General features: G+C 33.8%; 1 protein-coding gene across 6 annotated transcripts in view; it reads left to right on the forward strand.

Annotated features, from left to right (window-relative positions):
• LOC127731224 (tyrosine-protein phosphatase non-receptor type 4-like) overlaps window positions 1-23474 on the forward strand; it is a 132196-nt gene that overhangs the window by 2719 nt on the left and 106003 nt on the right. For 2 of the 6 annotated variants that reach the window (XM_052240191.1, XM_052240192.1), the window contains exon 1: window positions 14002-16367. The exons of 1 other annotated variant lie outside the window; for it this stretch is intronic. In XM_052240191.1, coding sequence (XP_052096151.1) covers window positions 16253-16367 — 115 coding nt within the window. In that variant the 5' untranslated portion in view covers window positions 14002-16252. Of the gene's footprint in view, window positions 1-14001; window positions 16368-20282; window positions 20599-23474 lie in introns of those variants that run through there. 3 more of the 6 variants (XM_052240195.1, XM_052240194.1, XM_052240193.1) reach the window with 3 other exon arrangements.

The raw sequence follows: 23474 nt of genomic DNA on the forward strand, positions 1-23474 counted from the left end.
ACATCCATATATCTGACACACATATTCATATAGCAGAGCTCACTGCAGGGAGAATTGACTCCTTTAGAGCAGTATTAGAAATAGAGTAATCTCCCCTAGACTGCCAACATCCATATATCTGACACACATATTCATATAGCAGAGCTCACTGAAGGGAGAATTTACTCCTTTAGAGCAGTATTAGAAATAGAGTAATCTCCCCTAGACTGCCAACATCCATATCTGACATTACAGATTCATATAATAATGGAGCTCCATGCTGGAAGAATTTACATGTACTCCTTTAGTGCAGTATTAGACATAGAGTTGCCTCCCATCCATATCTGACATTACACAGGTTTCTAAATTAATGCAGGACCGATAGCCCAGAGGCTAGAAGAATTGCGCTCGGTCTAGGTTAAATTGTTTAATCATAGACCGTGTGTCTAGACAATTTACGATTATCAATTTCCCGAAATTCTGTTCCGTGTGGTGTTCATTCTTTATATAAAAATTTGCGGTCTTATCGATGCTTTAAATAATACTATCTTTTTTTCTGAATATTAAAGAGCGTAAATGACTATGATCAATGCAAGGTTACTATCTAGGGAAAAAGGTAGTATTACATTTTCCCGTCTTTAGATTGGCCTATTGTGTATCCAAGGCAGGTGAAGGAAGTCAACTTCAGGAGCGCTGTGATTGGATGTAAAGGTACAAGATATTTTTTTATTTATCAATGAATAACTGCAGTGTGTAAATTTACAATATAAATTTTGAAACCCATTGAAATATTTTCTTGAGAATTATTCGTAAAGACTTCCAAAATTTCATAAATTTGATGTAAAATGATGGTGGGCATGGATAACATAAACAAGCCTCTTTGGAAGATGGTCATGATACTATTTGACTTCAATTTCTAAAACAGAATAATAAAGTACTAATACATTATATACCACACATAACTGTTTTGCTAAGGTTTTTATTATAAAAAGTGGTAAATTTAGAAAATGTAAGTATTGTCGCCTATGGCAGAATAAATAATACCGTTTTCCCCTTAAGTTTACTAATGTACCTCTAGCTACCCTATTAAGTGCAGTTGAACGAGCCTATCATCATGATGATAATTTTGACAAATTAAATTTCAAAGTCAATGCTCTGCTAGTCAATGTTTTAATACATCTGTTGAAACTCATTTTAGAAACAATGAATTTGAATTGATGATCAATTCAAATTCATTGGTTTCAAAGGTGAACTTAAATAAGCATAAGGGGTTATATTTATTTGCCAGATGAAAGATTCTTTAATTTTATCTGATGTTCCATTTTATATTGTGAATCAATCGTCCCTGTATCTGCCATAATAGAATATTTTGTCTTAAAGTTGAAATGCAGAAACTACTTGATTCATTGTTTCAAATATAAGTATGTCACAGATTTCTGGTGAAGGGACTGCGCCAATTGCCGTACCCTTTATTTGTTTATATAGTTCCCATCAAATTTAATTTAACTATAAAATGGAACATCAGATGAAATTAAAGAATCTTTCATCTGGCAAATAAATATAACCCCTTATGCTTATTTAAAAAAATGTAAGTTCACCTTTGAAATCTCAAATGATACAATGTCTTCTTAGATGTTTATGTAACTAAAAGGTCAAAGATTTGGCATTCTTGACCTTGAAATACATTTTAAATACATGAATAATTTGTATATTTGATTATATTAAAGTAATATCACAGTATTGCACAATAGCAAGAAATCTTCAATTGCACAGTATTGCACAATAGCACAGTATTGCGCAATAGCAAGAAATCTTCAACTGCACAGTATTGCGCAATAGCAAGAAATCTTTAATTGCACAGTATTGCGCAATAGCAAAAAATCTTCAATTACTGTCAACACAGTATTGCGCAATAGCAAGAAATCTCAATTGCACAGTATTGCACAATAGCAAGAAATCTTCAGTTGCACAGTATTGCGCAATAGCAAGAAATCTTCAATTGAAAACAAATACAAATGTTTTAACCAATTTCGATGGGATTAATTAAGTCTTTAATTTTTGGGGGTTCTTACCTTGTATAATTTTTTTTGAATATTGGGCCCCATTTTTAAATTGGTCTACATTGAGGTTGAAAGGGTCCAAAATTAAACTTTGTTTGATTTCATCAAAAACTGAATTATTGCGACTGTATGATTTGCTGAATCTTATTGTGCATTTAGATTTTTATTTTGGGCCCTGTTTTCAAATAAGTCATATTAAGGTTTGAAGGGTCCAAAATTAAACTTTGTTTGATTTCAACTAAAATTAAATTATTGGTGTTTTTTATATGCTGAATCTAACCATGTTAGATTTTAGATATCAGACCATTCTGGTAAATTAAATGTCCCATTTCAAATTTTTAAGATCTTTGACCACATTTATTTTGTGTCAGAAACCTATTATGTAAAAATTTGATCACAATCAGACAGTATCAAGCTTGAATATTGTGTCCAAACTTGCCTCAACTGTTCAGGGTTCGACCTCTGCAGTCCTATCAGGCTGCGCTCAGCGAAGCATTTTATTACATTTATAATACACTCAAATTGCAGGATTTTGCATGTAATTATGAAAATTTTCTAGGGGGGAGGGGGGGGGGGGAGTGGGGGCATGCCCCCAAACCCCCCTAGCAAGTTTGAGTCGCTTCACAACCCTCACCTTTGATTCAGGGCTAAGCTTTCTTGGTCAGGGCTAGACTAAATATAATTAATCTAGCCCTGTGGTCTTAACTACATTTAAAACTAAATTCTATCCCTGATTACAGATTCATATAACGGAGCTCCCTGCAAGAAGAATTAACTCCTTTAGACTTAGTGCAGTATTAGACATAGAGTTGCCTCCCCTAGACTGCCAACATCCATATCTGACATTACAGATTCATACAGCAGAGCTTACTGCAGGGAGAATTTACTCCTTTATAGCAGGTTTAGAAATAGAGTTACCTCCTTGACTGTCAATATCCATATTGACATTAGATTCATATAGCAGAGCTGACTGCAGGGAGAATTTACTTCTTTAGTGCAATTTTAGAAAAAAAAGTTGTCTCCCCTCAAATACCAGAGCAGAGCTTACTGCAGGAGGCCACAGACCACAATTAAATTCTCTATTAGTTCTTTATAACGTTTTGTTTCATTAAAAAAAATGCTCCGGTTCTTTTTGTCAAATATTTTGTGTGTGTAAAGTACAGTACTAGTCCAAACATATATCAAACATTCAGAAATATCGCTCCCAAGCATCTTACAAATTTAGCCAATACACATCCATACCCCTATGGACAAGTCAAGAGATGTTCCGAAAACTGTAAATATCACCTTTTTGCACCTGGCCTAATTACTCTTTCGATATCAAAATCAGTTAAAATACAACATCCAAAAGTTTATTTCACCTCTCTTCTTTCATTTCCATCCAAAAAAATCTAAGAAATGAGTGAGGAAGGGAAAGAAAAAAAATTAAGAAAAAATACACTGTAATTAAAAGGAACTATATTCGTGGACAACGAAAAGCGGGATCATTAATTGTGGTCTTTGGCCTATTAGGGGTCTAAACCTTGACCAATTCTAATAAAACTTGGTATGATTTAAGCTTAGTGTATTATGAAACAGTTTACAAAGTTTCAAAGCCATATGATACCAATTATAAAAATTGTGGCATTTTTTATATCTGAACTTTGGGTGCTGAATTGTGGCGTTGAATTAGAATAATTTCAACTATCAAATTTGGGCTTCTAAAAACCAAAATATACCAAAACTTACTCTTTTTAATGTCTCTATGTATAAGTTATCACCTATTAAAAGCAACAGATAGCATACTTCATGTTTCAGACTTATAAAAAATGGCCAGAAGTAAATTTCATATGGGCCTGTGCCAAAAAATAGAGGTTTTCAAATGAAGTGAGGCCTTATATGCAATGTAATATTTTTCACTTACCACAATTTTCTGAAGTTGCTAAGTTATAAAAAAACCTTTTACATGTTATAAATGTACTTTTAATGGAAATATAAGTTTCAAATAGCATAACACATGTGAATAAAATGGTCTTCAGCAATGTCAAGCTTAAAAAAACAGGTTGTCAATTTAGGTCGTTCCCCACATTTGCATATTAAAAAGCATATAAATGATATGGGAGATGAAGATATGCTTCTTTTTGCTCAAATCTTTGCTCAGATATGATAAAACATGGAGCCTGGATGTAACAAGACTGTCACTTTCAACTATATATGTAGACAGTATGATCTAATGCAAAGTTATTTACTTTACTTTTTAAAACCGGCATGAAATTTCAGCCTCAAAAGGCCAATATTTTAACCACTAGCTATCAAACAAAAGAAAATAAAGGTAGTCTGTGAAACAGACAAGGTCAACAACCAGTAATAAGTGCTTTTGATACAGTTTCAGTGAAATCTGCTAAAAGGAATTCAACTTGTATGTGCATAGAACCTCATTTTTCACTTGCTTCATACTGACCGTTAGACTAGGACCATTAAAGCAGCACATTTTGCACTCTTATTCTGATTTTATCTACTTTTTTTGTATGTTTAGTGTTCAAAAATGAGTTAAACATCTACATTAGATACCACAAACACAAGTAGAAAATCAGAAAAACCTGTCAGAGAGAAAGTAAGCATGCTACTTTTGTAAAAATATTGAAACAACTGAAAAAGTTCAATTTTGGGCATGTAGGCTGAAATGTCACTTTTTTACAAAATTTCTATCAAATAAAAGTGGAAATCATTTATTCTCATGTAGTTTGACAAATTAATACCAATAGATCATTCAGGGAAGTTGTCAAAGTACAAATTCAATATTTCCTGAATTTCACCTCTTAGGCCACAGACCACAATTAAATTCTCTATTAGTTCTTTATAACGTTTTGTTTCATTAAAAAAAATGCTCCGGTTCTTTTTGTCAAATATTTTGTGTGTGTAAAGTACAGTACTAGTCCAAACATATATCAAACATTCAGAAATATCGCTCCCAAGCATCCTACAAATTTAGCCAATACACATCCATACCCCTATGGACAAGTCAAGAGATGTTCCGAAAACTGTAAATATCACCTTTTTGCACCTGGCCTAATTACTCTTTCCATATCAAAATCAGTTAAAATACAACATCCAAAAGTTTATTTCACCTCTCTTCTTTCATTTCCATCCAAAAAAATCTAAGAAATGAGTGAGGAAGGGAAAGAAAAAAAATTAAGAAAAAATACACTAATTAAAAGGAACTATATTCGTGGACAACGAAAAGCGGGATCATTAATTGTGGTCTTTGGCCAGGAAAAATTTACTCTTTTAGTGCAGTTTTAGAAATAGAGTTGCCTCCCCTAGAATGCTAACATCCATATTTGACATAACAAATTCATAAAGCAGAGCTTTCTGCAGAAAGAATTTACTCCTTTAGTGCAGTTTTAGAAATAGAGTAACCTCCACTGGACCTTCCATACCTTTAATTTACATCATTTTTGGCCATATTTGCAACATTTGAAATTAAATAGTTTATTTCTTATTATGTATCTCCTTAGTATCATACTAAATTTGAATCCGTCCTTTTTATTTTTGCTGCCATCTCTCGATGATTAACTTAAAGCCTGAAAATCTGCTTCTAACAAAAAAATAATGTCTATATCGACATGTGAACATGAAAATAATTGACTATATAGTTCTTTAGCGTAACTATCAACAAGATAGTGCCACAATGCCAACATCACACTTCAGCGTGATTAATAATGTACTTCAGCATCAAACCATCCCACTTCAGCATGACCATCTCGACAGCATCAAACCATCACATTTTGGAGTACCATCTCAGTTCAGAGTTCTACATAAATTATATAGTTTGCACTGTTCCAGCTAAACAATTTTCAGAGGTCACAAATCCAACCTTTTTATCTTAAGCAACAAATTTTATGATTTGGTTGCCTTATAATATATGGGCACAGGGCACTGATAAAAGAGAACAATAAATCATCTATCAGATTACTTAGCTTATATGTAAAAAATGACCATAATGCATTTAACATACATGTACAATTTGAGGAATCAATATTATTTTGGTTAAGTAATCTTTCAACTTCTTTTTACACACTTTCTGGCTGGTTATTATTGATAAGCCTACAACAAGCAGCTGCAGGCTTACCCAATCCCAAATACAATTAATATTTTGGCATACTTTTGAAGGTAATTACAGTTACCTAAATAAAAGAGTTGTACATGCTGATGATATGTGCCATTGAAACCTGTGTTATAAAGATAACATCTTCAGAAATCATGTCATCAGTATTACACTAGTCTGGCATCATAATGAAACATAGTACAATGATTGCTTGTTGTAGGACAGGATTCTCATCAGCCACAAGTTTTATTACAAAATTATTTTGATACCTTTGCAGGTCATGGGAGGAAGGGTTTGTGAAATGAATATACTATAGATTTCAGTCCAAACCTTTTTTTCACACAAAATATTGGAAGACTCACATTGGGTTATTCTTTTGACATTAACAGGCTTCTGGTAACAGCTCTATATTTGGTAAAAAAATTAAGACCAAGGTGTAACTTTAGGAAACATTTTTCAAGCCATAAGTAAACTGGCATTACAAGCTGGAAAACACGGATCAAACCATGAAGTAAAATTCAGGCTAAAAAATGATTATCAAGGACTGATGTTTTGGTTAGATTTAGATGATGTCATCAAGAAATTAAAAATCCTGTAGTAATAGAAAAAAAAACATTTACCCCATGAACTGTTATGTGAACATGAATTTAAATTAAACTTGAAATGTGGTGGTGCTTAATGAATGATAAGTGTTTGAAGGTAGTTTGCCTTAAAGTCGTTTCCGAGTTCTATTTTTAGCATATTATATTTCTGGAAGCACTTGATTACTTTGATTACTTGGAAATCCAAAATGAAGATTTTACTGTACAGTCTCTACATGCAGTTTGATTGAACAATCCTTATTTGTATTTGGCAGGATTGAAATATAAAGGAGCAGTTCGTTAAATGTGCCTAACGACAAACTAACAGTTATGTGAAATATTGCGACCCTATATATTTGGCAACAGACCGGGGCGTTTACTTATAAATTGTTGAAAAATTGCAGAGTCAAACCACTTATGTCCCCTAACTCTGTTGTAACAGGGCATTCATAATCCATTCTTCACAGTTAATTTTTTATGGAAATTGTTTTGGATATCTAAATTTATTTGAATTAGAATGATTAACTAACCGTGAAATTTAAGAAACCAAACACAAAACGGGTATAACTATTTTTTAAGCTTGACCTCATGGGCCATGTCTTTCTAATATATTTGACAGATATTTTAGCCAATACTGGACTTCTTGTTTCTCTGTGTTAAGTCTAGACAAAAATCAATAGATTTAACCACTTTAGGCCTGCAATACAACATGTACAAGATACTGCCATCTTTTGAACGTTTTGATTATGAGAATTGACTCAGATTACCATTGATTTCTTGTGTTGATAATTGCAGATGAATGCACCATTCTGATGCATATTAAGTGTAGAATTATGTAACAGATTGTTTATAATGGGTGGGAATACACATTGTGAAAGATAATTGACTCTTATCCTTGTGTCTGTTTTATTGTAAAATATGTTTCAAACATGATATTTCTCATATTAAAGGCACAATTAAATACTTCATTGACTGCAATCTTGTAGCAGATGTTTGTCCATTTTTCTCTGTGTGCCTTCAACAGATGTTTGTCAATTTCTCTCTGTGTTCCTTCACCAGATGTTTGTCAATTTCTCTCTGTGTTCCTTCACCAGATGTTTGTCCATTTCTCTCTATGTTCCTTCACCAGATGTTTGTCCATTTCACTCACAAGCTGTGTGCCTTTACCAGATGTATGTCCATTTCTCTCACAAGCTGTGTGCCTTCACCTGATGTTTGTTCATTTCTCTCACAAGCTGTGTGTCTTCACCAGATGTTTGTCCATTTCTCTCTGTGTTCCTTCGCCAGATGTTTGTCCATTTCACTCACAAGCTGTGTTCCTTCACCAGATGTTTGTCCATTTCTCTCTGTGTTCCTTCGCCAGATGTTTGTCCATTTCACTCACAAGCTGTGTCCTTTTACCAGATGTTTGTCCATTTCTCTCTGTGTTCCTTCACCAGATGGTTGTCCATTTCACTCACAAGCTGTGTGCCTTCACCAGATGTTTGTCCATTTCTCTCTGTGTTCCTTCACCAGATGTTTGTCCATTTCTCTCACATGCTGTGTTCCTTCACCAGATGTACATTGTGTATGTCCATTTCTCTCACAAGTTGTGTGCCTCCACCAGATGTTTGTCCATTTCTCTCATAAGCTGTGTGCCTTCACCACGGCCAGATGTTTGTCCATTTCTCTCTGTGTGCCTTCAACAGATGTTTGTCAATTTCTCTCTGTGTTCCTTCACCAGATATTTGTCCATTTCACTCACAAGCTGTGTGCCTTCACCAGATGTATGTCCATTTCTCTCACAAGCTGTGTGCCTTCACCTGATGTTTGTTCATTTCGCTCACAAGCTGTGTGTCTTCACCAGATGTTTGTCCATTTCTCTCTGTGTTCCTTCACCAGATGTTTGTCCATTTCACTCACAAGCTGTGTTCCTTCACCAGATGTTTGTCCGTTTCTCTCTGTGTTCCTTCGCCAGATGTTTGTCCATTTCACTCACAAGCTGTGTCCTTCACCAGATGTTTGTCCATTTCTCTCTCTGTTCCTTCACCAGATGTTTGTCCATTTCACTCACAAGCTGTGTGCCTTCACCTGATGTTTGTCCATTTCTCTCTGTGTTCCTTCACCAGATGTTTGTCCATTTCTCTCACAAGCTGTGTTCCTTCACCAGATGTATGTCCATTTCTCACACAAGCTGTGTGCCTTCACCAGATGTATGTCCATTTCTCTCATAAGCTGTGTGCCTTCACCAGATGTTTGTCCATTTCTCTCTGTGTGCCTTCAACAGATGTTTGTAAATTTCTCTCTATGTTCCTTCACCAGATGTTTGTCCATTTCACTCACAAGCTGTGTGCCTTCACCAGATGTTTGTCCATTTCTCTCTGTGTTCCTTCACCAGATGTTTGTCCATTTCACTCACAAGCTGTGTGCCTTCACCAGATGTTTGTCCATTTCTCTCTGTGTTCCTTCACCAGATATTTGTCCATTTCACTCACAAGCTGTGTCCTTCACCAGATTTTTGTCCATTTCTCTCTGTGTGCCTTCACCAGATGTTTGTCCATTTCTCTCTGTGTGCCTTCAACAGATGTTTGTCCATTTCTCTCATTGTTCCTTCACCAGATGTTTGTCCATTTCTCTCACAAGCTGTGTGCCTTCACCAGATGTTTGTCCATTTCTCTCTGTGTTCCTTCAACAGATGTTTGTCTATTTCTCTCACAAGCTGTGTTCTTTCACCAGATGTATGTCCATTTCTCTCACAAGCTGTGTGCCTTCACCTGATGTTTGTTCATTTCTCTCACAGGCTGTGTGTCTTCACCAGATGTTTGTCCATTTTAAGCTGTGTCCTTCACCAGATGTATGTCCATTTTAAGCTGTGTCCTTCACCAGATGTATGTCCATTCCTCTCACAAGCTGTGTGCCTTCACCTGATGTTTGTTCATTTCTCTCACAAGCTGTGTGCCTTCACCAGATGTTTGTCCATTTTCAGCTGTGTCCTTCACCAGATGTAAGTCCATTTTAAGCTGTGTCCTTCACCAGATGTATGTCTATTTCTCTCACAAGCTGTGTGCCTTCACCAGATGTTTGTTCATTTCTATCACAAGTTGTGTGCCTTCACCAGATTTGCCTATTTCTTTCCAGGCTGTGTACTTTCACCAGTTTATATGTTTGCTAATATTTCTGTTGTCAATTTGCCTTCACTAGATGGTTGCTAATTTTCTATTGCCCATTTCTTTCTCAGGGTGTGTGCTCAACAAAATGTTTTTTTTCTCCTTAGCTGTTTAACATTATGTTTCACATGGTGTTTACCAATTTCACTCATGAAATGTGTTACTTCACCAGATGTTGTCAATTTCTCTAATGAAATCTGACACTTTACCAGAATTGTTTGCCTAATTATACGACCGCAAAAAAATTTTTGTGGTCGTATATTGGTATTACGTTGACGTTGGCGTCGTCGTTGTCTGAAGACACATTAGTTTTCGCACTCTAACTTTAGTTTAAGTGAATGGATCTCAATGAAATTTTACCATAAGGTTCAATACCACAAAAGGAAGGTGGGGATTGATTTTGGGGGTTATGGTACCAACAGTTAAGGAATAAGGGGCCAAAAATAAGCATTTTTGTAACTTCCAGACATAACTTGTGTGTAAGTGTATGGATCTCTCTGACATTGTACCACAAGGTTCCATATCACAAAGGGAATGCTGGGATTGATTTTGGGGATAATTGCCTCCAAATTTTAGGAATTAGAGGCCAAAAAGGGGCAAAAAACAAGCATTTTTCTAGTTTCATGACAATAACTTGTGTGTAAGTGTATGGATCTCTCTGACATTGTATCACAAGGTTCCATATCACAAAGGGAAAGCTGGAATTGAGTTTGGGGGTAATTGCCCAAAAAGTTTAGGAATAAGGGGCCAAAAAGGGGCCAAAAATAAGCATTTTTCTAGTTTCCAGACAATAACTTGTGCTCAAGTGTATGGATCTCTCTGAAATTGTACTGCAAGGTACCATACCACAAAGGGAAGGCTGGGATTGATTTTGGGGGTAATTCCTTCAAAATTTTTGGAATTAGGGGCCATAAAAGGGCAAAAAACAAGCATTTTTCTAGTTTCAGGACAATAACTTGCTTGTAAGTGTGTGGATCTTTATGAAATTGTACTGCAAGGTTCCATATCACAAAGGGAAAGCTGGGTTTGAGTTTGGGGGTAATTGCCCTAAAAGTTTAGGAATTTGGGGCCAAAAAGGGACCAAAAAACAAGCATTTTTCTAGTTTCCAGACAATAACTTGTGTTCAAGTGTATGGATCTCTCTGAAATTGTACTGCAAGGTACCATACCACAAAGGGAAGGCTGGGATTGAGTTTGGGGGTGATGAATCATAAGGGGGTTCAAAAAATTTGGGGGGGGATTTTTTTTTCCTTTTTTTTCTTTAAAATTTACCATTTTAAATTGGTTATTTCTGATTTATATATAAAAGCAAATAATAATGATATGGTTTGAATAGGTAAATTAAAAATTTTTAAGTTCTTAGACCACTTTCATTCTGTGTCAGAAACCTATGCTGTGTCAAATATTTAATTACAATCCAAATTCAGTGCTGTATCAAGCTTGAATGTTGTGTCCATACTTGCCCCAACTGTTCAGGGTTCGACCTCTGCGGTCGTATCAAGCTGCGCCCCAGCAGAGCATTTTATTCTCTAATGAAATCTGACACTTTACCGGAATTGTTTGCCACATTCTCTCCTGAAATCTGACACTTTACCAGAATTGTTTGCCTTATTCTCTCCTGAAATCTGACACTTTACCAGAATTGTTTGCCTTATTCTCTCCTGAAATCTGACACTTTACCAGAATTGTTTGCCTAATTCTCTACTGAAATTTGACACTTCACCAGGTTTTGCCCATTTCTCCTGAAATTTGACACTTCACCAGGTTTTGCCCATTTCTCCTGAAATTTATCACTTTACAAGATTTTTTTTTGTCCATTTTTTGCCTGAAATTTTACACTACATCAGATTTTTTTGCCCATTTTCTACTGAAATTTGACACGTTACCAGATGTTTGTCCAATTCTCTCCTGAAATTTGACACTACATCAGATTTTTTTGTCCATTTTCTTCTGAAATTTGACACTTCACCAGATGTTTGTCCAATTCTCTCCTGAAATTTGACACTTCATCAGATATTTTTGCCCATTTCTCAATGGAAATTTGACTCTCCCCCAGAAATCTGCCCATCACTGAACTGAAACTTGACACTTTACCAAATGTTTGTCCATTTCTTTACTGAAACTTAACAATATACCAGATGTTTGCCAAGCTTCAGAGATCAAGACTGCCAGATCTCTTTATCACAAGCTGTTTAAACTAATGGTGCTAAGCAGGTCGCGTCAAACAGAACTGAATTGCTGGCCATTTTGGATTTTGTACAAAAAATCTAGCCTACAGGCTTCTAGATACAATGTGAGATGTCAACTATTGTTTATACATTGATGATTGTAATGTCCTATAGAACCATGAAAGTTATTTGTAAGCACTATGAAAGGATGATGGTTGAATTGTTTCTTGTAAGAGGCACTGTAAATCTTGACAAGCTTAGTTTTTAGCTAGATTTATGTCAGCTTTTACAAAGATAAATTTCAAACTATTTGGGTCAAGTCTGGAAATTAAAAAGCAAATATGATGCAATGTTTTATGTAATGAGAAATTTCCAATTGATTTTTCAGATGCATTATATAATCCAATGAAACATTGTATATTGTGGGCGGTAGATATTGAATTTGTAATCAATCTACTTGCTTCATGTGTTCAATAAGCCGAACATTTGTGTTTTCTGATGAATATACGCGAGCAGTGTTCTAATTTCAAATTGCATCCTGATATGGAATAAATTTTCAAATAGCACCTTGCTGTCCAAATTGATAGAGAGCTTGTTTCAATGTACAGACCATATATATATTGCCATGTTCAAAAGTTGAAGAATGTGAGACATAGGGATTACAATCGGATGATGCGGAGTGAACAATTTGTATAAAGCTTTATATTTCAGAAGGTAGAAGACCTGGATGTTTCATACCTTGTATGCAGATACCTGTTATATGATTAGTAGTCCTAATGTTACAAAGTTTCTTCCTGTCAAATGTACATTGTCCTTGACCTCATTTTCATGGTTTAGTGACTGCAAAAAAAATGTATAGTTTTTTTGTCATGTGAAATACTCACTTATGCTATATTTGAGACATGGGATCCTTGCAAAGTCTACATGTCTTTCAGACAGAGTTCACCTGACCTTGACCTCTATAATTGGATAAGCAATCAAGGTTAAGTTTTTGTGGTCAAGTCTGTATCTCAGATACCATAAGCAATATGTTTACTATATTTGGTGTATTGAATGATTGTAAGGTGTACATATCCGACTGGCAGGTTTCAACTGACATTGACTTTTTCCATGGTTCATTGGACAACGATTAGTTTTTGTGGTTTGGTCTATTTCTCTGATACAATAAGCAATAGGACCAATATACAAGGTGTATGGAGTGATTGTAAGGTGAACATGTCTGTCTGGCAAATTCCATATGACATTGACCTCATTATTCCATGGTTTATTGGTCAATGTTAAGTTTTCATGGTTTTGTCAGTTTATCAGAAACTATAAGCAATAGGTCAATTATATGACAATTTAGTGTATGAATGATTGTAAGATGTACATGTACATGTTTGTCTGGCAGGGTTCATATGACCTTGACCTCATTTTCATGGCTTATTGATCAATGTGTAGTTTTTTGGGTTTGCTCTATTTCTCGGATACTATTTAATCAATAGGGCCACTGTATTTGGTGTATGGATTGATTTTATGGCCTACATGTCTGTCTGGCATGGTTCATCTGACTTTGACCTCATTTTTATGGAACATTGATTATATTAAGTGTATGTGATACTTGTAGTAATGCTTCATATTACAGATTTTCATAAATTCAATCATGATAAATAAAGCAGCTGAGAAACTTCAGTGTGTGCACACTTGTCTTTTTGTTGGATGTACAAGTACTACTTTTGGGATGTTTTCCAATTCTAAATTATCTTGAAAAGAGAGCAATAGTTGGAAAAAGAATTAATGAGGAACACAGTTGATATGATGGAAATATAAGCAACATATGATACAATCCCAGTCTAATTAACATTATAAATAGTTATAGCTTTTACTTGCATGTTGTTCAAAGATAAGGAGGAAAATTCTACTGATGTGTAAATAATTTTGGCAAGTTTTCTGTATTATTTTTTACAAGAAATAATATATTTGACGAGTGATAAACAGCTAGCTAGAATTGACATGAAGTGTTGTATCTCAACATGTGGTATAACTGTTACAAGGGCTTATAACTAGATTTCTAACATGGAATTGATAGAAATTTTTGGGAGTTAATCCATTGTTAATTTTGGAATTTAATCAAGTTCTAAAACCTTATATTTTGTGCTGACAGTGTAATATATCTAGAATACTGAAAAGGGAGGTTCATACAAGTAGCAGGGTTTTTTCTCCAGCAAATAACATTGAGAGAAAAAGAATGGTGAGAACTTGCCAGGATTCACTTGAAATTCTTCAGTAAAATTGATACACTGCTACTTGTTATGATACATGTAGATATTATATTGACTGTTTCATTTTACATGAATACCATATACACAGATACTAGTTTGGGAGTATTCCTCTTGGGATAATTACTGTTTCATTTTACATGAATACCATATACACAGATACTAGTTTGGGAGTATTCTACTTGGGATAATTACTGTTTCATTTTACATGAATACCATATACACAGATACTAGTTTGGGAGTATTCTACTTGGGATAATTACTGTTTCATTTTACATGAATACCATATACACAGATACTAGTTTGGGAGTATTCTACTTGGGCTAATTTTGTGACATATGAATTGGTGGATTTAGTATTTAACAATTTAAAAAATATAATTATGAACTAGGTAACACAGGAAATAAAGTGTAATAGAACTGATGAAGAGAGAATATATTTCTAATTTATGTCAGTACCAGTTTTAATGGATTAATGAATGACTGAACCCAGTGAGAAATTACAACAAATCACAAATGATATCTGATAATATTCATATTTCTTACATGTATCTGGATAATTCCTAACCTGATAAATATGATAACTTGTTAGAAGTTTTTAGTGTAAATCTTCAGTAAAATAATGACGCCCAGTGATTAACTTACAAAAGTACATTGTAGCATCCCTACTTAAAAGGTCAAGGTTAAAAAGAAAGAAAAGAAAAAACATTCACTGGATTTCTACATGAAGAATTGCTTTTTGTTTTATTTTAAAGCAGATATCTAAAGTTGGAAGAAAAGGCAAATCTAATAATTAGTATTCTTATATCTTTTATGAATAATCTTATAGTTGAGAATATTTAGTGAAAGGAAGAACATCTTTTGATAAGATATTATTTATTGGTGGAGAAAATAAGAGTGTTATTTTAAAGGCTGCCTAATGGGGACAGTGATATTTATAATTAGCTTATAATAACACACTGGACAGTGTTATTACCACGGGGACTGGACCACACCATCTGTCTAATGTTTAGAATTAATTAAGTGTCTTACTATGAAGCTTATTTTGGATATTGATTCAGAATTTCCTCAACATGAAAACATAACTCATTGGTTAAATTGAGTGTTAAAAAGAATTTATGAAAACTCTATATTTATAGATTTTACTTGGATTGTACATACTGGTTGGATTTTGTGAATGATTCTGGGGTAGCCTAAAATTTATACTGGAAAGCCAGAAAAAACATTAATTTTCTATTCAGATGTATAATTAGGTAACACACAAAAGTTGGAGATATATAACTAACTTTGTTTATTATTGTTTTTAGTAGTACACCTATATTTGGGTGGTACATTTATAATAACCAAATGTATAAAAACTGTTTATTTCGGTGAAAGCATATATAAATAGAGGATAAATGAAAAAGATAATTAGACTCATTGTTAAATTTAAATTAGTATAAAAAGGAAATGTGCAAATTGAAATTTGTGTTGATAGTCTGGAAAAACACTTCTGGGCCATTTTAAACGGAATTGAACAATTGTTGAGGATGAACCAATGAATGACAGGAAAGTGGTTGACAATACAATACGTGAATTAAGGGAAGACTTTTTTATTATTTAATTGATGTCAGTGGTAGAAATACTGGATCAAAAAAGAATGGACGAAATATTTAATATTAAGAATTAGATCTGATCTTTGATTATCATGTGTTGTAGTATAATTAACTTAATATCACAAGTCTGTATCCAAGGAAGCACCTGTTGTTTGAAGTGTCCAGCTATTTCCTGTCTTTTCTAAGACAGGTGTCATCACGGATATCACCTTGTCCAATCACAATATGCAAAAAGATATAGAAAAATTACGTATTTTGGGAGTAATGCTGCTTCTTTTTTTAATGTGATGCAATATTATTAAAACATCCTGAACTGTTTGGAATTATTTACTGCGATTTATAGAAAGAGACAAAAATAGAAAAAAAATACATTGACAAAATGGAAAGTAGAAGAAATATAAAGAAGATGTGGGAACAATTTTCCTCAGAATTAGGGTCAAGAATAGACAGATGGAGGAAAACTGTTTCACAAATTGGTCAGAATGAAATGTCAGGTTTGTATATGTGTATGCAGTAATCATAGGAAATAATATGTAAATAGAAATATTGATTTGTTTTGATTTTTTTTTTTTTAATTGGTTTGCCCCTAATTTTGTCATTTTCCTGCCCAGACTATGACAGATGTATCCAAGTCTGAATTAGGATATAATGTGGCTTCTATAAGAAAATGGCATCATGGATCATTGTTCTCAAACATTTTTGTACATTATTTTAAAAGTACTTGTTAGTTTTTAAGGGCTCAGAATATAGGACTCATTGTCATTTATAAATAAGAGATAGCCAACAGTGTACATGAAGAATATTGTCAAAATTTACAGGTATAAAGGTTATATCATAACATTCTTTGTTCACTACATCTCATGTGGGTTATATAGTTTCTAGAATTCTTGAATGCAAAGCTTGCATCAGTGGGTTGCACTTCATTATAAGTCTGAGGATAACAGTCTCCTTGGGTAGAGTAGACATGTGACAAGTTTTGCCTACCCCAAGATGTTCATGGTTGGAAGAAATTAAATGGTTCTGAACTGTAGTGTATTTTAATCAGTGTTTATTTAGGTTTCAGTCCTTTATATAATGTAATAGGAAGAAACATATAACGTGTATTAAGGATGTATTCCTCTGACGTTTCAGTCTCTTTGAAATCTCGTTCTGGAATTATTTCCAAAACATGTGATACAAGTGGAAAATATCAATGAATTTAACAAATATTATAATCAAACTTAACTCTGTGAAAAAATTGTGTATTTACAGTAAGTAGTTTTTGAGTAATAAAATTTTCAAATTTTATAACCAATCAAGTCAGTCGCATTAGCCAAAATATTGAGAAAATGGGTGAGGGGTACAAGAAATGATTTTACCAGAAACATGTACATCCCATATCAATTTTTTCTTTTCAAATTTCTTAGATATGTATTTTTTCAATCATTTATATTAAACAAAGAAGTTGAAATAATATGCTTTTTGTTGTCGAGCCTTCGACTTTAGTCGAAAAAGCGAGACATAGTGATCCTACATTCCGTCAGCGTCGTTGTCGTCGGCGGCGTCCACAAATATTCACTCTGTGGTTAAAGTTTTTAAAATTTTAATAACTTTCTTAAACTATCCTGGGTTTGTACCAAACTTGGACAGAAGCTTGTTTATGATCATAAGATAGTATCCAAAAGTAAATTTTGTAAAAAAAATAAATCCATTTTGTCCTTATTTTACTTTTAAATGGACTTAGATTTTCTGCCAGGAAACAACACATTCACTCTGTGGTTAAAGTTTTTAAAATTTTAATTCTTATACTATTTTGGATTTGTACCAAATTTGGACAGAAGCTTGTTTATGATCAAAAGCTAGTATCTAGAAGGAAATTTTGTAAAAAAATAAATCCATTTTTTCCGTATTTTACTTTTAAATGGACTTAGATTTTCTGCCAGGAAACAACACATTCACTCTGTGGTTAAAGTTTTTAGAATTTTAATAACTTTCTTATACTATTTTGGATTTGTACGGTCTACCAAACTTGGACAGAAGCTTGTTTATGATCAAATGCTAGTATCTAGAAGGAAATTTTGTTTTCTTCCAGTTAACATTACATTCAGTCTGCAGTTAAAGTTTTTAAACATCTATTAGATTCATAAATTATCCTGGATTTTTACCAAACTTCGACAGAAGCTTCTTACAATCAAAAGATAGTATCAAGAGGAATATTTTTATTGATTTACTTCCTCATTTTTGTTGAGCCTGTGATTAACAGAAAAAGTAGGCGAGACACTGGGTTCCGCGGAACCCTTACGAATTTTTCTGAAAAAAGAGAAAAATCCCAAATTTACAAAATATACAGCATGGTAAATTTGACATGAAAAAGCAACAAAATTTATAAAACTTTCTTATATTAACACCTACCTATAGTTTTTTTAAGTTAAATTTATTCAGATTGGTCCACTTCATCTTTAGTGAAAGTATGAAAAAAAGTTAAATTGTCAAACTGTGATTTTTTTCATGATAATAGCCCATAAATGGGTAAAAATTGATGAAAAATGGAAAAATAATCAAAATTGGGTACTTTCAAATTGTATGTATGGCCGTAGCAAAAAAAGAAGTGCACCACCATATGATTTTTATTTCACCAATAATTTTTTTACAGTCATATAAACCCAAAAATCAGGTTAAGAGTTTAATTCTAGAAATTTTTGGCTCCTCAGAGGTGTACATCCTTAAGAGAACATCTTTACAATTAATGCATATATATTCTTCATTTACCCTGTTTGTCTTCTCTTGTTTCCGAATAACCATAAGTCCCATATTCTAGGCCAGTAAAAAATTACAAGGAGTCTCTTCCTATCAATCAATCACTCAATCCTTTAAGTAGGTATCTCTGCGACTGGAATGACTGGAATGGGTCCCTTTTTTGATATATTAATGGGTTGCAATTTCACCAAGGTCAAATGTCTTTGGGACAGTAATTTTCATCTTTCTATTAGATTTTTGTATAAATGCTGTTTTTAATATCGTTTTAAATCAAATGAAGATGTCAAAAAATGTATTTGTGATAACTGAAAAATATATGAATAGGTCGTGATTTTCACAATATATGAATGGTGGGTGTTTTTGAAATTAAAGCTGCATATCTGTCCCCAAAAACCCATGTTTAGACCCCCTCTCCTGTGTAAAAAATCCTAACAAGTTTATTTGAAATAATAAACTAAGTTGTTTCAGACCAATAAGCAAAACATGTATAATTGTAAATGAACAATTTGTGTGTTGCTAACAAATTATTAAGGACAACTATTAATCTTCGTTTCTTTACTGCATGTGATCATACAAAATATTAGGACAACTATTAATCTTCGTTTCTTTACTGCATGTGATCATACAAAATATTAGGACAACTATTAATCTTCGTTTCTTTACTGCATGTGATCATACAAAATATTAGGACAACTATTAATCTTCGTTTCTTTACTGCATATGATCATACAAAATATTAGGACAACTATTAATATTCGTTTCTTTACTGCATATGATCATACAAAATATTAGGACAACTATTAATCTTCGTTTCTTTACTGCATGTGATCATACAAAATATTAGGACAACTATTAATCTTCATTTCTTTACTGCATGTGATAATACAAAATATTAGGACAACTATTAATATTCGTTTCTTTACTGCATGTGATCATACAAAATATTAGGACAACTATTAATATTCGTTTCTTTACTGCATGTGATCATACAAAATATTAGGACAACTATTAATCTTCATTTCTTTACTGCATGTGATCATACAAAATATTAGGACAACTATTAATCTTCGTTTCTTTACTGCATGTGATCATTTGTTAATTGTATTCAGATAGTAATAATTAACCAAGGCTGCCTTGAAATATCCATAGTTCAACTGTATTGACACAGAGATTTGTAAAGAAATCCTTTAAAAGTCTGATATTGTTACACACTGCTTGCCCAGACAATCCAATATTCTCTGCCTTCTAACCAATTTCAGCTATAGATTTTTCTTGTGTTATTTATATCCCATGTGCATACACTGCATTTAGAGCAAAAATTGTAATTTTCCTTAATTTTCTAAGCTGATTAAGTGATTCACTTTTGCCTGTGTATGAAGATCCTTCTAAAATGTCTCGATAATTACTTGACTGAAAATATTGACATCTTGGCCTTATAAGTCCTCCCCCACTTATTAAAATTAGACTCATCCAATCAGTGTTATGGACAAGTACATTATTTTCTTTGAGGGATGTGTGGTAGCATTTTGATGCTGCTGCTGAGCAAATAATAGGTTGTGCTATTGCTTTTGGAACTTGACATAGATGTAGTCAAGATAGCATTAATGCAATTATATAGAACAGGGATTTAAACATTGTATTTCATTTAATTAGAATGGAGATATAATGAAAGATTGTAATTAATTGTGCAAAGAAGCAGATGATATGTGTAATTCTGGGAACGTCTGATGGAGACATTTTATAAATAGATTTTACCAATTTCTGTTGGTCATCCATGGAAGCATGCTGATGACAGTAAACATGTAACAGTAATTAAATAAGGAATCAGGATTAATGAGCCATGTTATTTTGATTTATTGTGTGGAAATGATGTTCCGAGGTTTTAAAGATCACATAGAAAAGTGTATTTGGGAGATCTGACAAAAATGTTAACAGAGGCTAACATAGATATTGAGCCTGGAGTCAATGGAGAAGAGAATGATGGCCTAGGTATGTCTTATTGAAGGGGGTTTATACTCAATGTAGATACTGAGCCTTGAGTCAATGGGGAAGAGAAACATGGTCTAGGTATGTCTTATTGAAGGGGGTTTATACTCAATGTAGATACTGAGCCTGGAGTCAATGGGGAAGAGAAACATGGCCTAGGTATGTCTTATTGAAGGGGGTTTATACTCAATGTAGATACTGAACCTGGAGTCAATGGGGAAGAGAATGATGGCCTAGGAATGTCTTATTGAAGGGGGTTTATACTCAATGTAGATACTGAGCCTTGAGTCAATGGGGAAGAGAAACATGGTCTAGGTATGTCTTATTGAAGGGGGTTTATACTCAATGTAGATACTGAGCCTGGAGTCAATGGGGAAGAGAAACATGGCCTAGGTATGTCTTATTGAAGGGGGTTTATACTCAATGTAGATACTGAACCTGGAGTCAATGGAGAAGAGAATGATGGCCTAGGTATGTCTTATTGAAGGGGGTTTATACTCAATGTAGATACTGAGCCTTGAGTCAATGGGGAAGAGAAACATGGTCTAGGTATGTCTTATTGAAGGGGGTTTATACTCAATGTAGATACTGAGCCTGGAGTCAATGGGGAAGAGAAACACGGCCTAGGTATGTCTTATTGAAGGGGGTTTATACTCAATGTAGATACTGAACCTGGAGTCAATGGGGAAGAGAAACATGGCCTATGTATGTCTTATTGAACGGGGTTTATACTCAATGTAGATACTGAACCTGGAGTCCATGGGGAAGAGAAACATGGTCTAGGTATGTCTTATTGAAGGGGGTTTATACTCAATGTAGATACTGAGCCTGGTGTCAATGGGAAAGAGAAACATGGCCTAGGTATGTCTTACTGAAAGGGGTTTATACTCAATGTAGATACTGAACCTGGTGTCAATGGGAAAGAGAAACATGGCCTAGGTATGCCTTACTGAACAGGGTTTATCATGTTTATACTCAATGTAGATACTGAGCCTGGAGTCAATGGGGAAGAGAAACATGGCCTAGGTATGTCTTATTGAAGGGGGTTTATACTCAATGTAGATAATGAGCCTGGAATTTGTGGGGAAGAGAATATAAAATTTGTCTAAATGAAAGGGGGCCTACAAAATGTAGATACTGAGCCTGGAATTTGTGGGGAAGAGAATATAGAATGTCTAAATGAAAGGGGGCTTACTCAATGTAGATACTGAGCCTAGATATAGAAAATAATATTGAGCCTGTACAGTGGCAGATCCAGGGGGGGAGTTCTGGGAGTTGGAACCCCCCTTTTTATTTGACGATCAATGCATTTGAACGGGGATATAACGTTGGAACCCCCCCTTTATCCTGGGTTTTAAAAATGGCTGGATCCGCCCCTGCTGTAGTGTACATGTGTGGCCCAGAATGAAGTATGTCTGAATGGTTTTTTAAAATTAAAAAAAGGGTATTACTCTCAAAGTATATATTGAAAGTGGAGTTATTGGAAATGCAAATGAAGGTATATGTCTAAGTGAAAGGGTCCTCACTCAATGTGGTCTCAATGAAAGGGGTTACTCATTATAGATATTAAACTTGTACTGCTGTATTTAGTTAGAAAGAGAATGAAGGAGCTTCTATGTCGGGACAGAGGTATAGGGGATAAGAGAATATCTTACAAATGAGGGATATATTGTTTTTCCATTTGTACTTGGTTTGAACATGTTCTGGAAAAAAGTAATTTTATAAATATGCAAGCTAAAATGGATGCTAAAAAGCATGAGTTAGAGTAAACTGAATATGTGTATAACTTATAAATAAACATGATGAAAGACATGATAAAACAACTGCAAACATATCTTTCCTAAGTTAAATGGGAGAGAATTTCTGCCTATGATCTCAGTTCCCTGTTTTTGTACATGTATGGAAATTTGTAAAATGTGTAAAATGGGTTCATTGGTGTAGGATGTAAATATGCTTCTATGTCAGATAAGGATATCATTAATCAGGATAGGTTAGTGATTATATTGTAATTATAATCTTCATTTACATTTACAATATTTCCAAATTATATAAATCATTATAGACAAAACAAATAATGATTCTTACATGTCTAGATAAACAGGATGAACAAAAGATTGTCTTGATTTCAAACCTTTGGTTTAGAAGTTTTCATTTTGCCCACTTCTTTTAACTACTTTTTAATCCAAAGGGTTGTGGAAGCATTGTTAGAGGTTCTACTTGGGTATAAATGCTCCTTACAGAATAAATTAAAAAGCACTGAAGAAGATACTCGGTATTTGAGTGATTACAAATTGTTCAGTGATTTATACTGGAAAGAAAACTTTTAACGTCAGTGATCAGTATTTATAAATAACATGTGTAACACATCTGGTAACGAAGAAAATCAAACCTTTTAACCTCAGATCTTCCTCTTGTGTTATAGATAAACCTAGAGGAAATCCTAATTATACTTGAATGCTTATGTTAAGTTTTCTAATTAGTTAATGGAAAGACTAAAGCTTTGATTAAAAATTAGGATACCTATAACACTGTTTTCTTATAACATTATGATAAAGTTCACCAAGAGATAACTTGACATTAAGAACATCAGTTACATGTATGACTTGATTAAGTTCACCAAGAGATAACTTGACATTAAGAACATCAGTTACATGTATGACTTGATGAAGTTCACCAAGAGATAACTTGACATTAAGAACATCAGTTACATGTACGGCTTGATTAAGTTCACCAAGAGATAACTTGACATTAAGAACATCAGTTACATGTATGGCTTGATTAAGTTCACCAAGAGATACCTTGACATTAAGAACATCAGTTACATGTACGGCTTGATTTAATTCACAAAGAGATAACTTGACATTAAGAACATCAGTTAC

Source organism: Mytilus californianus, unplaced genomic scaffold (assembly GCF_021869535.1).
Source record: "Mytilus californianus isolate M0D057914Y unplaced genomic scaffold, xbMytCali1.0.p SCAF_2, whole genome shotgun sequence".
Classification (NCBI taxonomy): Eukaryota; Metazoa; Mollusca; class Bivalvia; order Mytilida; family Mytilidae; genus Mytilus; species Mytilus californianus.